Source organism: Mustelus asterias, chromosome 23 (genome assembly GCF_964213995.1).
Source record: "Mustelus asterias chromosome 23, sMusAst1.hap1.1, whole genome shotgun sequence".
Classification (NCBI taxonomy): Eukaryota; Metazoa; Chordata; class Chondrichthyes; order Carcharhiniformes; family Triakidae; genus Mustelus; species Mustelus asterias.
In genome coordinates, this window is record NC_135823.1 from 25,472,789 (window position 1) to 25,490,170 (window position 17,382).

The following is a 17,382-nucleotide window of genomic DNA, read 5'->3' on the forward strand; positions in this document are numbered from 1 at the left end:
TAGGGCGTGCGGAGAGTTACAGAGCAAAGAGATCTAGGGGTACAGGTTCATAACTCCTTGAAAGTGGAGTCACAGGTGGACAGAGTGGTGAAGAAGGCATTCTGCATGCTTGGTTTCATTGGTCAGAACATTGAATACAGGAGTTGGGATGTTTTGCTGAAGTTGTACAAGACATTGGTAAGGCCACCTTGGAATACTGTGTGCAGTTCTGGTCACCCCATTATAGAAAGGGTATTATTAAACTAGAATGAGTGCAGAAAAAATTTACTAGGATGCTACTGGGACTTGATGGTTTGAGTTATAAGGAGAGGCTGGATAGACTGGGACTTTTTTCTCTGGAGCGTTGGAGGCTGAAGGGTGATCTTATAGAGGTCTATAAAATAATGAGGGGCATAGATCAGCTAGATAGTCAATATCTTTTCCCAAAGGTAGAGGAGTCTAAAACTAGAGGGCATAGGTTTAAGGTGAGAGGGGAGAGATACAAAAGGGTCCAGAGGGGCAATTATTTCACACAGAGGGTGGTGAGTGTTTGGAACAAGCTGCCAGAGGTAGTAGTAGAGGCGGGTACAATTTTGTCTTTTAAAAAGTGTTTAGACAGTTACATGGGTAAGATGGGTATAGCGGGATATGGGCCAAATGCAGGCAAGTGGGACTAGTTTGGGGATTTAAAAAAAAAGGGTGGCATGGACAAGTTGGGCCGAAGGACCTGTTTCCATGCTGTAAACCTCTGACTCTATGAGTCTATAAAATTAAAAAAATAAATATTTTTATAAATGTCTCTTGTGATGTTTTTCCCCCAAGATTTCTTGCAATAGTGTCCGAGCTTTTCAGTATTAATTCCTGGACAATTCTAAAGAGTTGGCAACACTCACTGCCGCTGTTGCGCTGGTTTGCTATTTGATTTTAACTGTACGCTGGAGTAATTTGGTGCTTCACACAATAACGCATGCTTTTGTGTCTGTTACTATCCTTTAACTAAATCAGCAGCATGTTAATGGACCTAATGAGAGAGTGCTTTGGAGCGACTGTGCAATATTCCACCGACCAGGGATAAATCTCCCAAGTCGGCAGCCGTTGCCCAAGGGCGTTGCTAAACGGGAAGACAGATTGACAATTAGCTGTGGTGATTAGCATGCTCAATCCGATTTCCTGGTCATAAAAATTAATGGTCGGTAAAGTTAGAGGGCCGTGACTATAATGTACTGCCCTCCACCTCATTAGACCATAAGACGTAGAAGCAAAAGTTGGCCATTTAACCCATCGAGTTCTGCTCCGCCATGCAATGAGATCATGGCTGATCTGAAATGATAGTCCTCAAATTTACCCTGTCCTCATCACCCTCGATTCGATTACTGATTAAAACATCTGTCTATCGCAGCCTTGAACATAGTTAATACCCCAGCCTCTATAGCTCTCTGCAGTGAAGAATTCCACAGATTCACTACCTACTGAGAGAAAAAATTCTTCCTCATCTTTGTCTTAAATGGGTGACCCCTTACTCTGAGATTATGCCCTCTAGTCCTAGTCTCTCCCTCCAGGGGAAACAACCTCTCAGCATCTACCCTGTCAAACCCCTTGAGAATCCTGTATGTCTCAATAGGGTCGCCTCTCATTCTTCTAAACTCCAATGAGTACAGGCCCAATCTACTCAACCTCTCATCATAAGAAAATCCCTCCATATCCAAGGTCAACCTAGTGAACCTTCTCTGGACTGCCTCCAGTGCCAGTATATCTTTCATACAGTCATAGAGGTTTACAGCATGGAAACAGGCCCTTCGGCCCAACCTGTCCATGCTGCCCTTTTTTTTAAAAACCCCTAAACTAATCCCAATTGCCCGCATTTGGCCCATATCCCTCTATACCCATCGTACCCATGTAACTATCTAAATGCTTTTTAAAAGATAAAATTGTACCCGCCTCTACTACTATCTCTGGCAGCTTGTTCCAGATACTCACCACCCTCTGTGTGAAATAATTGCCCCTCTGGACACTTTTGTATCTTTCTCCTCTCACTTTAAACCTATGCCCTCTAATTTTAGACTCCCCTACCTTTGGGAAAAGATATTGACTATCTACCTTGTCTATGCCCCTCAAGGTCACCCCGGAGCCCTGAGCCTCCTACGCTCCAGATAAAAAAGTCCCAGTCTATTCAGCCTCTCCTTATAACTCAAACCATCAAGCCCCAGTAGCAGCCTAGTAAATTTTTTCTGCACTCTTTCTAGTTTAATAATATCCTTTCTACAATAGGGTGACCAGAACTGCACACAGTATTCCAAGTCTGGCCTTACCAATGTCTTGTACAACTCCTGTATTCAACGTTCTGACCAATGAAACCAAGCATGCCGAATGCCTTCTTCACCACTCTGTCCACCTGTGACTCCACTTTCAAGGAACTATGAACATGTACCCCTCGATCTCTTTGTTCTGTAACTCTCCCCAACACCCTACCATTAACTGAGTAAGTCCTGCCCTGGTTCAATCTACCAAAATGCATCGCCTCGCATTTGTCTAAATTAAACTCCATCTGCCATTCATCAGCCCACTGGCCCAATTGATCAAGATCCCGCTGCAATTGGAGATAACCTTCCTCACTGTCCACCATGCCACCAATCTTGGTGTCATCTGCAAACTTACTAACTATGTCCCCGAAATTCTCATCCAAATTATTAATATAAATGACAAATAACGGTGGGCCCAGTACTGATCTCTGAGGCACACCGCTGGTCACAGGCCTCCAGTTTGAAAAACAACTCTCTGCAACCCAGAAGCCAATTTTATATCCATTTAGATACCTCACCCTGGATCCCGTGAGATTTAACTTTATGCAACAACCTGCCATGCGGTACCTTGTCAAAGGCCTTGCTAAAGTCCATGTAGACAACATCAACTGCACTGCCCTCATCTACCTTCTTGGTTACCCCTTCAAAAAACTCAATTAAATTTGTGAGACATGATTTTCCAGTCACAAAGCCATGCTGACTGTCCCTAATCAGTCCTTGCGTCTCTAAATGCCTGTAGATCCTGTCTCTCAAAATACCTTCCAACAATTTACCCACCACAGATGTGAGGCTCACTGGCCTGTAGTTCCCAGGCTTTTCCCTGCAGCCCTTTTTAAACAAAGGCACAACATTTGGCACTCTCCAATCTTCAGGCACCTCACCCGTGACTATCGATGATTCAAATATCTCGGCTAGGGGACCCGCAATTTCCTCCCTAGCCTCCCACAACGTCCTGGGATATCCCTCATCAGGTCCCGCAGATTTATCTACCTTGATGCTCTTTAAGACTTCCAGCATCTCCTTCTCTGTAATATGTACACTTTCCTTGGATAAGGGGGCCAAAACTGTTCACAGTATTACAAGTATGGTCTAATGACTGCTTTGTATAGTTTTAGCAAGACTTCCCTATTTTTAGACTCCACGTTCTTTGAAATGAAGGCCAACATTCCATTTGCTTTCCCTATTACCTGCTGAATTTGCATGCTTGCCTTTTGTGATTTATGCACAAAGGCCCCCAAATCCCTCTGTGCTGCAGCTTTCTGCAGTCTTTCTCCATTTGTCATATTGTCCCATATATTGTGCTGCCGAACAAAGTTCTGAGTGCCAATTGTTAAGACACACGCTTATGCTTTCCTGATCCTGCCTCAGACAATTAGTGTGAAAAGTGAGGAGGTGGAGATGGGGGAATATTTCAGCTAATTACTGTGAACCTAGGACGAATTAACGTGCCTAGGGCCATACTAGTCTGAAAACACCCAATCCCGCCTGACCTCGGAAGCTAAGCAGACTTGGGGATGGGTGACCACCTACTGGTGCAATAGTAGCATCCCTACTCTGGGCCAGAAGCTCTGGGTTCAACTCCCAATTCAGCCCTTAATGGCCACAGTAGGCCTGTTAATCCTTCCACTATTGCTGATGAGATCAGAGGGGGGAGAGGTAATAACAATGTCCTACACACAAGGATTGCCTTGAAGCTCCAACATAGAAGATGCACAGATCTGGTGGATACTGGGTTTGGGAAAGGGTAGGGGGTTTACCAAGAAAACGGTGCATATTAAAGATTGGCTGACAACATGCTTTGAAAGCAGAAATCCTACAGCCTTCGATATAGGCACCTTTTACAGATGCACAGTGGCATCGTGGTTAGCACTGCTGCCTCACAGCAACAGAGACCCTGGTTTGATTCCCTGTCTGTGCGGAGTCTGTACGTTCTCCCTGTGTCTGTGTGGGTTTCCTCCGGGTGCTCCGGTTTCCTCCCACAGCCCAAAAGATGTGCTGGTTAGGTGCATTGGCCATGCTAAATTCTCCCCCAGTGTACCTGAACAGGCGCCGGAGTGTGGAAACTAGGGGATTTTCACAGTAACTTCATTGTAGTGTTAATGTAAGCCTACTTGTGACACTAATAAACTTAAACGTCTTCCTGTCCGCTCTGGAGATGGCCTGCGTTCTGGCAGTCTAATTGGATGGCACGACCTGTCCATTACCTAATCAAGGCCCCCAACTCGGGGCAAAATCGCGGCGGGTTCCTGTTGCGTGACAGAGTGAGTTCACAACCCAGAACTGAGCCCTGTGGGAAATTCCAGCCCTGATTATTTTCTAATTGAAGATCGTTAATTGCCATTCTGACAGTGGTTTGCACCAGGGAGAAAGTAAAGCTTCTCCTGCAGCCTTTAAAGTGAGCATAACTCGAGAACGAAGGAATTATCAATTCGATAAGAAAGTGTCTCCCAAACCTCATGGCGATCAAAAAATCGCATCTGATTCTTGTAAAAACTGTGTGAAGAACGGGATGTTTGTGTTTTCCCTCTTCAGGTCAGTCACTGGCACGATAGCAAATGTGTTCCAGTTCTAAAAGTTCTTCAAACCTTATCCCTGCAGCATGTTTATCTTGCCCTGGCCTTGGAACCAGGACTCCAGTTAGTCTTGCTGACTGCGTTCTCTCCGTGGCATCCTCGGACCCGAAGCAAAGGCCAGCCATTTGATTTGGGCTAAGGTTCTTGGCCTATGTTCTTTCTTTCCTCCTTTAAGTCATTTCCCTTATTTTACCAAGGCCATTATTTTCCTCTTTAAAAGCAGCTACTATAAAGCCCATATTGAAAAGTTCAAAATGCTTGGCTTGTTGATGCTGCGGCGACCATGGGGAAAGACTTTATCTAAGTTATTTAGTGGTCTGTTTGAAGGTTATGCCAGAATTTGAATTGTTTTTGTGCATTCACATGGGCGTTCCTACCACATGTAGCCCTGTGGATTAATGTCTCAGTCCCCGTGAGCTGTGGAAATATTTTACTTTACTTCCTCTGAATCAATGAGTTTACTTTAAAACACAGTTCGTAGAATACATAGGGAAGAAGGAAAGGAGAGGGAACCGAATACAGTGTTACAGTCATAGCTAGGGTATAGAGAAAGATCAATTTAATGCGAGGTAGGTCCATTCAAAAGTCTGACAGCAGCAGGGAAGAAGCTGTTCTTGAGTTGACTGGTAAGTGATCTCAGACTTTGGTATCTTTTTCCCAACGGAAGAAGGTGGAAGAGAGAATGTCCGGGATGTGTGGGGTCCATGATTATGCTGGCTGCTTTTCCGAGACAGCAGGAAGTGTAGACAGAGTCAATGGATGGGAGGCTGGTTTGCGTGATGGACTGGGCTACATTCACAATTCTTTGTAGTTTCTTGTGGTCTTGGTCAGAGCAGGAGCCATACCAAGCTGTGATACATCCGGAAATGATGCTTTCTATGGTGCATCTGTATATATTGGTGAGAGTTGTAGCAGACAAGCTGTATTTCCTTGGCCTCCTGAGAAAATTGAGATATTGGTGGGCTTCCTTAACTGTAGCATCAGTGTGGAGGGACCAGGACAGGACAGAGACCAAGAATGTACTCAGTACTCCAAGTTTGGTTTCACCAAAGTCTTAAGTAATTGCAGCAAGACTTCTCCTCTAACCCCCATATGATAAAGGTTAAAATATAATTTGCCTTCTTAATAACCAGCTATGCTCTGAACTTTCAATGGAATTCATACGAGAGCATCTAAATCCCAACATTTACTAGTCTCTTACCTTTTAAAAAATATTTGGCCTTCCTATTCTTCCTACCAATGCGCATAATTGCACATTTCCCCCACATTATATTCATTTCACATAACAGTAATGGGATCCATTTAAAAATGACCAGCCAATTCCATTTACCTGCAAGGGGACAGGACAAAGTCACTGGCTCATTCCTGGGGAAAAAGTTGAGTAATTTTTGAAGGGGGAACATCTCACCACCACATTTCCCTTCCTTACCACCATTAACCTGCCTAACTGTTGGTGATCTTACAGACTGAGCACGTTATTCTCCATGCGAGTAGGGTAACCAGATGCCTGGACCCATGTTGACTTCAGCTGAAATGTTGATTTAATGTGAGATCCAAACAGAGGATTGTTGAATTGGCTTTAGGTCAGAAACTTCAGCTCTTGAAAGCCAAACTCCTCTTCAGTTAGGAGACTAAGCCACATAATGTACTTGTACTGATCTCTCTGGCACTCAAAGCTGTAGCTTTACAACTTCAACAGGCAGTCATTTGAGCTAATAATCAATAGTGAGAGAAAATACATTATAGGTTTCAACCAGCAGAATCATAGAATCTCTGCTGTGCAGAAGGAGGCCATTCAGCCCATCAAGTCTGCACCGACTCTCTGACAGAGTATTTTACCCAGGCCTTCTCCCCCACTCCATCCCCGTAACCCCACACATTTACCGTGGCTTATCAATCTAACCTACACATCCTGGGGCAATTTAGCATGGCGAATCAACCTAACCTGTACATCTTTGGACTGTGGGAGGAAACCGGAGCACCCGGAGGAAACCCATGGGGAGAACATGCAAATTCCACACAGTCACCCGAGTCTGGAATTGAACTCCAGGAGCTGTGAGGCAGCAGTTCTAACCACTGTGCAGCAATGTCATGCCAAGCAGCCATGTTGGCAAAGAGACATGGACAAGATGACACAACCTTAAAATCAGAACCAGGCAATTTAGGAAAGGTTCGGGAAAAACCTCTCCACACAATTGAGCTTCACAAAATATACTAACTTAATTAGTAATTTTAAATCTGAGATCGATAGATGTTTGCTAAAAATGAAGTTATTCAGATGTTAGAGCCAATGTGGGTGAATGGATTTCGGATACAGATTGGCCGAGATGTCACAGAATGGTGAAACTGGCTCAAGGGGCAGCATGACCTAGTCCTGTCCCGATGTTAGAGTAAGTGGATCCGCAAGAAACAAGCAAAACATTCTCGATCCAAAGCTGGTATTACCTTTTGTGGTTCACTGCGGCCAGCTGTAGAGTTTTACATTCTCTCAATATTCTCTAAGGATACTGGGGACCACCTGCAATTTATTGGTGTATGCTAAATGACATTGGTCCTGTGGGAAGACCTAGCTTGGTTTGAACCATGTGGGAGGCAACTCCTCAGATGAGATGTTAAATCACATCTACTCTTTCAGATCTCATTCAAGGACCAGCAAGGGAGTTGCCCATGGGACGCTGGCCATTATTTATTCTTCAAACAACACCATCTAAAACCGCTTATGCGGTCACTTATATCATTATGATGGTGGTGGTGGCCTGGATTGCACTGCCAAGTGAGGTGGCTGAGGCAGATACGTTAGCGGCATTTAAGACTTGCCTGATAGACATATGAACAGACAGACAATAGAGGGATACAAGTGGTTGGTCTAGGTAAGTCAACGTGATTGGCCCAGGTTTGGAGGGCCGAAGGGCCTGTTCTTATGCTGTACTGTTCTTTGTTCTTTTTTTATTATGGGAGCTTGCTGTGTACAGATCAGCTGCTTTGTTTCCAATATTACACTTCAAAAGTACTTCAATGACTGTAAAAAGATTTGAGACATCCTGACACCTTGCCGTGAATTTTCAGGATGGTGAGTACTCAGCACCTGTCACCCTCACCGACTCGGACAGGAACACTGCCATTTCCCACTCAAATGAGCTCTGATTGGCAGCAGGCAGCACTTCCGTTCTCAATTGGATGGAAGTCCCACCTTGAAGAGCTGTCAGCCAATCAGATTGAGGCTGGGTGGAAAAGGCCATTGAACAGCCACTTAAAGGCCATAATGGAACATGGGTGAGATTCCCGTCTGAGGCCCTATCCACCCCACTATGAAATCCAATCCAGGTGGAGGTGGGCTGGATCCCAGAGGGAATCATGCTCATTCTATTTTATGGCTCCCTCGCCCTCTCTTCCTCAAGAGTCCACCGTTGTAATTTAAAGCTTCCTCATGCTGCAGTTTCTGGGCTACTGTTGTAGAGTTTAACCTTCAATTCCTGGAAACTCCAGGACAATCCTGGAGGGTTGGCAACCCTGGACAGGAGAGATTGAGATGGAAAGTTTCCCTTGAATCCCTGCCCACCCTACCCCCAAGCAAGTGATGTCCCACAGAGTGATGCAATGGTCAACTGCTCTGAGGATTACTGAAGCAATTATGCATGAGGAAAAGCCATTTGCAGAGAGCATTTCAACCAGGATTCTGGCAGCCAGATACAAAGACAAGACCTGAAGAATGGAAAGCCCAGAAAATTTCACTCTCACGACTTTGTAAACTTTGCAAAAGATCAGCCTCGCTTTGGAATCAACCATTGCCATTGGACAGCCTGACAGTATTGACTAACTCAGCAGTGAGGTGATTTGATACGGGCAGTCATTCCAGTCCCAGTATTTCTGGTCTAAGCAAACGATAACTCATGGTAATTGAGTGAAAAGGATTGCTTTCCCATAGGAAGCATTGAATAAGCCTCAATGGATTTACCATCTGGAGTATTCTGTTTCATTTGGTCCCGCTCCAGGAAAGCTCTCAGTTTGTTTGCTTTGACTAACATGGTCAAGAGACTGACTGGAATACCAAGGTGAGACGAGTTAGGGCCCTGGTCTGTCCACTTTGGGACTGATGGGAAGCTGCTTTGCCCTGCATTTGCCCCAGTCAATGGCTTTACGCAGGGAGAAAAAAAGACAGCGACAAGAGATTTTAGCAGAAACCCCAATAACGCAGGAGAGGCAAGCAAAACTCTGAGGGAATTCTGCCCCATTGTAGATTGCTGTGTTACAATCACATGCTGCCTCTCCTCCCATCTTTCAGTTGAGCTCTTCACCCTCGCGTGGAAATGTAAAATCATTGAGTGTGATCAAGACAGACATTGATAGATTGTTGGTTACTCAAGGAGTTAAAAGGTTATGTGGAGGGTGTGGAAGGTGAGGTAGGAGATCAGCCATGATTGCATTGAATGGTGCAGCAGGCTTGGAAGGCTGAATGGCCCTCTGCTCCTAATATTACATACTCTGCGTCTCAGACTAAGCAGGAGTATAGGCCGCTTGCTGCTTGTTTAACCAGTATGTCCAGCTGCATCAGCCTGAATGGAAACAGTCAGGTGGTGAACAATAGGAAGAAAATGGGAGCCTTTAGGAAATGGCATCAATGCAAAACAATAAAGACAAGAAAAAGTCACTTTCTACTGAGATGGCCGGTCACAGATCATCATTTCTTTTTCTTCCCAGGTTTATGAATAACAGAGTGCCCGCTAATCGAAGATATGAACCCACAGAGTATGAGCACGCTGCCAACTGTGCCACCCATGCAGTGAGTTACATTGTGATGACAAAATTATTTGTGTGTGTGCGTGCGTGCGTGCGTGTGTGTGTGTCTAAGGGACAAGGGGTCAAAAGCAGGCATTTGAAATGAATAGGACCAAATTAGATGTTCTACAAGTAAACACAACGTGAATAGAAATTGGCAAATAAGTGAGGATCTGGATTTTTAGCTGTTTCAAAGAGGGATAACAAAGAGTTTACAACTTAGCAAACGTCAAAGGTGAATAAGGCAAAGTTATTGTGGCTCTGCTATCGTCACTGACATTGAGACCTCAGGGCCCCACTGAAACTCAGAGATCCGCCTGCCCAATTCAAACATTCAAGCCGCTCCCTCAGAAATCCAGGCCGCCCCTACTGTGCCCTCCCCCTCCATCCGGTCCTCCTATTTGCCTCGTTGCTGGCATCATTGCTGCTCCCACACCAGCTCAAAACTGCATCAGGCCCAACCTCAGCGTCACCTCTTGTTCTGGCCTGTCCTTGAAACTCTGGTTGGGGGAAGAGAGGTGGGCGTAAAGGGAAAGGGGGGGAGGGAAGGAGCAAGAGGTAGAAGGAGGGACAGAGAGAAGAGAAAGGGGGAGCATGGGTGAAAGAGGGGGAGAATAGGGAGGAGGAAAGATGGGGAGGGAGGGAGTAGAGGGTAGGGGAAGAGAGGGGACAGGGAGAGAGGGGAAGGTGGTGGCAAGGAGAGAGTGGGGAGTAGGGGGTTGGAGGAGAGACAGGTGGAGTGGGGGAGATGCAGGCGGAAAGGGAAGAGGGGGAGGTGGAGAGAGAGATGGAGGATGTTTTAGGATGTTTGAAGCTATGGAAATTCAGGAATATGGAAAAGAAGAAGTAAATATTTTTGGTATCCAAATCCTTAAGTGGTGTTGCTAATCGCAAATATTTAAGTTCTGTGGTTTGGAGCAATTGATGACATTGATTTCAGTTGAGTTACTTGCAACGTAAAATTAAAGCGAAGTGATTGCTTTTGAGTGTAACTGATGGCAAATGAGTGCAAAACGAATGCTTTTCAATGCAAATGATATTAACATTTGTGGGTAGGGAATATTATTGTCCTTTGATTCTTATGCAGATGAGGATCTGGCATAGTGTAAAGCCGGTATGTCACCCAATCCTATACGATTAAACCTAGCCCCTTTCCACACTGTGGCAGGCCCAGTTGCTACATATTGACTGAAATGAAAAAATACTTAACTTTTCACCCTGATCAGAGTGGAAGAAAAATTATCAATTTCTTGTTTAGAGAAAGCAAAAACATGTCATTGAATGGAATCAACCAGCATAGAAGAATGCCATTCAGCCCATTGTGCCTGTACAGACTTTATGAAAGAACTATTCAATTAATCTCACTCACCAGCTCTTTCCCCATAGCCTTGTAATCTCTGAACCCTTCGAGTAGTTATCTATTTTCCTTTTGAATATTAGTATTATAAACAAATCTTTGAATTAGGAGCAGGAGTAGGCCATTCAGCCCCTTGAGCCTGCTTTGCCATTTGATAAGATCATGGCCCATCTAACTGTGGCCTCTTCTCTACTTTCCTACATACCCTTTGGCTCCCTCATTAATCAAGAAGCCTTAAAAATATTCAGTGACCCAGCCTCCACTGATTTCTGGGGAAGAGAATTCCAGAGGCTCTCAACCCTCTGAGCGAAAATAATTCTCCTAATCTCTGTCTTGAGTGGGAGACCACTTATTTTTAAACTGCGTCCCCTAGCTCTAGTCTCCACCTCAAGGGGAAACATCCTTTCATCATCCACCCTGACAAGCCCCTTCACTATCTTATACGTTTCAATAAGATCACCTCTCATTCTTCTAAACTCTAATAGATACGGTGTCTAACCGATCCAACCTTTCCTCATAAGGTAACCCTTCCATCCCAGGAATCAGCCGAGTGAATCTGTTCTGAAGTGCTTCCAACTCTTTTTCAGGTTGTGTTGTATTCCAGGTTGTAACAACTTGCCACGTAACAAGCAAAAATCTCGCCCTCTCAAGTTATTTTGTCAGTTACCTTAGAGACATCTTCTCTGCCGTTCCCAGCAATTTCTACTTATTTACACCACCAATACACTTCCTGATCTTGAACTCCTCTTTAAAGATCCCCTTAGTCATATCTGCTCTAAGGAGATTACTTCCAGCTTCTCGAGTCTCTCAACATAACTGAAGCCACTCATTTGTGCATCTCCTCCACACCCTCTCTAATTACATACAATCTCTGAAAGCTCAGGGAAACCTGAAGAAAAATAAAACAAATAGGTGTCACATAAAGTAAAATCATTAAGAATGAAATGCCTGATCAGGGAGTTAGAATCATAGAATCCCTACAGTGCAGAAGGAGGCCATTCAGCCCATCGAGTCTACGCCAACCACAAACCCACCCAGGCCCTATTCCCGTAACTCCTCATATTTACCCTGCTAATCCCCCTGACACTAGGGTGAATTTAGCATAGCAAATCCACCTAACCTGCACATCTTTGGGCTGTAGGAGGAAACCGGAGCACCCGGAAGATACCCACGCAGACACAGGGAGAACGCACAAACTCCACATAGACAGTGACCCGCGGCTGGAATCGAACCTGGGTTCCTGGCGCTGTGAGGCAGCAGTGCTAACCACTGTGCCACCCCAACTTGAATCTATCCATATATTATTTTTGTTGAATTAGCTGCTATATTGCCAAGGTCACTCAGAGGGAGAAATAGTCTTTTGGAAAGTGGCGTGGTGGGCACTTAATGTGCAAAGAGCTTTTGTTAGTTCCTGCAGATAGGAAAGGAGTAGGTGACACAAACAAACTCCCTTTCTCTGCAAGTTCATGAAGAACATTATTCCGTGAATGTAAAATGTGAATTATCCCAATGCAGCTCTTCAAAACCTCTGCTGATTTTAGTTCTGGTGTTGGCAATTCCCTTTGCTCTATCATTCCCTTTATAAACTCTGCTATGCTCTCCTCCTTAAAGTCATTCCTTTTAATTTCACCTTTTTGGCCAAGCTTTAGACCATCTTCCCTAACATCTCTTAATATAGCTCAGTATCTAATATTGTCTGATAACGCTCCCTGAAAGTACTTGTAGTGGGGGCTGGAATTTTCCCGTCTTATACACCCCACTGCCAGTGAGAACAGAGAATTTGGTGCTCAGCCAAATCTCCATTCACTGCAGTGGGACCGGAGCATCCCAAATGCAGGCGATGGCCCAGTGCTATTATCGCTAGACTATTAATCCAGAAATTTAGCTCATGTTCTGGGGACCCAAGTTCAAATCCCGTCATGGCAGATGGTGGAATTTGAATTCAGTAAAAAAATATCTGGAATTAAGAATCTACTGATGACCATGAAACCATTTACGAATGTCAGAAACACCCATCTGGTTCACTAATGTCCTTTAGGGAAGGAAATCTGCCATCCTTACCTGGTCTGGGCTACATGTGACTCCTGAGCCCACAGCAACGTGGTTGACTCTCAACTGTCCTCAGGAAACTAGCGATGGGCAATAAATGCTGGCCAGCCAGCGATGCCAATATCCCACGAATTAATAAAAAAAAATTCTGGCCCAATGTTTTACTGTGTTAAAAGATCTACATAAGTGCAAGTTGCAGTTGTTGTTGCGTTAATATTGTGGCTTACACCAAGATCTCTCAATCCTCCTCACATGATGAAGTGCAGTGAGTGCTAGTTAAGATAAGACAAGAATAAGGGGCTGGAGTAAGCAATGTGCCTCCTTAAGCTCGCTCCACCATTTTGGATGATCTTTGACCTCAGCTCCACTCTCCCACCTGATTCCCATATCCCGCGAGTCCCTTAGGGCCAAGACATACAACAAGAAGCAGTAAGATTGGGCACTCGATTGTGGCTGCGCTGACGTGAAAACTGGAAGCAGTAAAGAATAATTGGAGGGAAAAGAAAAGGAGGTGGTTAACAACCTAATAGGAATGAAATGAAACGGAGGCATATATATTTATTCATCACTACACTGTCAATACTATTAATGGTCCTCCTGTTTGTCCCCTTCAGCGCTCTCTCTTGTTCCATCTCAACAAATATAATCCACTTAATTAATATTAAATCAGTTGATTTACTTTAGATTTTAAACAGAGCCGTTCTCTTGCTTTCAAAGTTAATAAATTATTCAGTGATAATTTTGTTCTGAATTCTAAAGTATAAGCAGCTGCCAGATGGGAAGCGGTGTGTTTCTAATGTTAAATGTCTCCAATGTCTTTTCAGTCTCATACAAATTGATCTGGGTCTTGACAGTGTAGTGATGTCAATCCCTTGCCTGCTCCATAAATCGTTGTTTGAATTATGTCACAAAGTTGGTCTGGGAAATAATGCCTGTTCTGCGCTTGTCACTTCTATTCAAAAATTGGATGTGAAACCACAAGTCCTCCCCCTTCTCTGTCATGTGTAATGAAGATGTGGAGATGCCGGTGTTGGACTGGGGTAAACAGAGTAAGTAGTCTCACAACACCAGGTTAAACAACAGGTCTATTTGGTAGCAAAAGCCACCAGCTTTCGGAGCGCTGCCCCTTCGTCAGGTAAGTGGGAGTACTGTTCACAAACAGGGCATATAAAGACACAAACTCAATTTACAAAATAATGGTTGGAATGCGAGTCTTTACAGGTAATCAAGTCTTAAAGGTACAGACAATGTGAATGGAGAGAGCGTTAAGCACAGGTTAAAGAGACGTGTATTGTCTCCAGACAGGACAGTTAGTGAGATTTTGCAAGCCCAGGCAAGTCGTGGGGGTTACAGATAATGTGACATGAACCCAAGATCCCGGTTGAGGCCGTCCTCATGTGTGCGGAACTTAGGTTCATGTCACACTATCTGTAACCCCCACGACTTGCCTGGGCTTGCAAAATCTCACTAACTGTCCTGTCTGGAGACAATACACATCTCTTTGACCTGTGCTTAACGCTCTCTCCACTCACATTGTCTGTGCCTTTAAGCCTTGATTGCTTGTAAAGACTGGCATTCCAACCATTATTTTGTAAATTGAGTTTGTGTCGTTATATGCCCTGTTTGTGAACAGAACTCCCACTTACCTGACGAAGGAGCAGCACTCCGAAAGCTAGTGGCTTTTGCTACCAAATAAACCTGTTGGACTTTAACCTGGTGTTGTGAGACTTCTTACTATGTGTAATGAATGCATTTTTATTTTTAACTAGCTGATCAATGGAATCGTACATTATCCTGCATCCTTTGTTTAATTTCCTGCACTAATTCATCCATTTCCTGGACCATAAAACCACAGCACTATTTCCTTAGACTTGCTTTCATTCTCAAGTCGACAGGCTCTTATCACCCAAGCTTGTAATCTTCAAAGCTCTACCCAGTTTTCCTCACCCTTTGCACTGCCCTTTTCAATCTAGGCCCAACAATGGTTAGCACTGCTGCCTCAGAGCGTCAGGGGCCCGAGTTCAATTCCCAGCTTGGATCGATGTTTGTGTGGAGTCTGCACATTCTCCCCATGTCTGCGTGGGTTTCCACCGAGTGCTCCGGTTTCCTCCCACAGTCTGAAAGTCGTGCTGGTTAGGTGCATTGGCCATGCTAAATTCTCCCTCAGTGTACCCGAACAGGTGTTTCGGCCACTAGGGAATTTTCACAGTAATTTCATTGCGGTGTTAATGTAAACATATTTGTGACACTAATAAATAAGCTAAACTTAAACAAAGTCTGTCACCAGTGTTATCGGCCTTTCAACTAGGCTTCTCAATTCAAGAGCAAATCTCCCAAAACTGAGACAAATGTTCACTCTGTCCCCAGCAATGGGCCTCCAGTGTCACCATTGCTACAGTCACTCTGTTGAATGCATGCAGGTGTAAAGCAAGAAAGACAAAACCTGCATTTATATAGCACCTTTCACAATGCCTCAAATCTCTTTACAGCCAATTCTGCACTTTAGAGTTGTAGTCACTGTTGTAACGTCGACAATGTCATCAATGGCAGTGTTTCACTGGCACCTCCTTCAGTTTGGTCTGCTGTATTTACTGCTACCAACGCGGTTTCCTCTACGCTGGAGAGACTGAACATAGACTGGGTGACTGCCTGGCGGAACACTTTCACTCAGCCCACAAGCATACTCCCAATCTTCCTGTGGCTTGCCATTTCAACTCAGCATCTTACTCTCATGCCCACATGTCGTCATTGGCTGTTTAGGACTTTGGATGCTCCTGAAGTTGTGGAAGGCACACAACTATCTTTTCCATTAATTTTGAACAGACAAGATATTCCCATGGTACAAATCTCAACTCTGTCATTTTAGGTTCTGCTCATAACGTAATCTTTAACATCACTGTGAAACTTTATATGTCCCCGGAAGTTTATCAACACCATTCATCCCACAAAGGAGAGTGGATAGGAAATGAGCAGCGTGTGATTCACATCATTAATACTTCTCCTGCGCTGCACCGTTTCTGTGGTCGGGTTTGATGACTGTTTCCCAGAGGTCAGTGTCCATTGTGTCCTGGGTCCACCTGCACACAACTGTCAGCTGACCTTGTCCATTCATGAGAGGACAGCTCATTTCGATAAACATCTAGTGCCCCTCATAATGCCATGAACGTGCTGATAGTCCGACGTGGGGCCACAGTGTTGGATGGTGATGTCCTTTGGAACACCGCTAACTTGCCTGGATTTTCCTGATCCTGCAGGGGGATGTAGCAGACCGGCCAAATCATAGAATTCTTACAGTGTCGAAGGAGGCCATTTGGTCCATCGAGTCTGCACCAACTCTCCAACAGAGCATCGTACCCAGGCCCTATCCTCATAACCCTATGTACTTATCCTGGTAATCCCCCTAATTTGCACATCTTGGGACACTAAGGGGCAAGTTAGTATGGCCAAACTACCTAATCTGCACATCTTTGGACTATGAAAGGTCAATTAACTTTTGACGGCAGGACCAGACAATCCCGGCAGTGGTGAGGTGGGGAAATAACCGCCCATGGAGTTTCAGCATTGGGAAGAAAGTAGTGCCAAAAGATGGGGTGGGTGTGGGGGATAGAGAGAGACACACACATAGCAAAAGAAAAATTGAAGTGGGGATGGAACCACTAAAGGGTGAACAAGGTAACTTACAAGCTAGTTTTAATTGCTTATAAATGGACTGAAGTGGTGCTTCCCATTTATTCTTCCCCAAGTTAACCTTGGGTTGTATCCACCCCTAAGAGATCATGAAGTCATGAGCGTATATACTATGATACACATCATAATTACATGGGACAGGCTGGGTGGACCATAGGGTCTTTATCTTTCTGTAATTGCCCTTATGATGTTCATAATGAAAGAGGAATGGCATAATTATTGAATAATTCCTTTGCCTTAGTTGGTGCTAAAGAAGATAACAACACAGACCTTTCACGAGAAGGTGAGTTTAAAAAGAATATTAATACAGTCAGGATAGGAAGGGAGAAAATCAATGACAAATTACCAAAATTAAAAAAGGATAAAAGCTCAGGTCCAGAGTGATGTATACGCAAGGAAAATTGGAGAGAAGATATCTGAGGAATTAATTTATATATCACATAGAAGTTCCACAGAAGAAGGCATAGTGTCAGGAGACTGGTGGGTAGCTGAAGTTGTTCCTATGCACAAAGAAGGAGACAGAACAAAATCTGGGACCAGTCAACTTAATGTTAACAGTGGGAAAGGTTACAATATACTCTAAACAAAGGGATCAAAGAGCCTTGAGAGACAGAAACTGTAACACTAAATAGTCAACATGGACTACAAAAGGCTGAGTCAT

The 17,382-nt window shown here is 44.3% G+C and overlaps 1 protein-coding gene across 1 annotated transcript in view; it reads left to right on the forward strand.

The window, feature by feature from the left end:
- Nucleotides 1-272: 272 nt before the first annotated feature.
- The window catches only part of mmd2a (monocyte to macrophage differentiation-associated 2a), a 61,379-nt gene continuing 44,269 nt past the window's right edge, over nt 273-17,382 (forward strand). Inside the window, exons 1-2 of the mRNA XM_078240981.1 lie at nt 273-310; nt 9,551-9,632. Coding sequence (XP_078097107.1) covers nt 273-310; nt 9,551-9,632 — 120 coding nt within the window. The remainder of the gene's footprint in view (nt 311-9,550; nt 9,633-17,382) is intronic.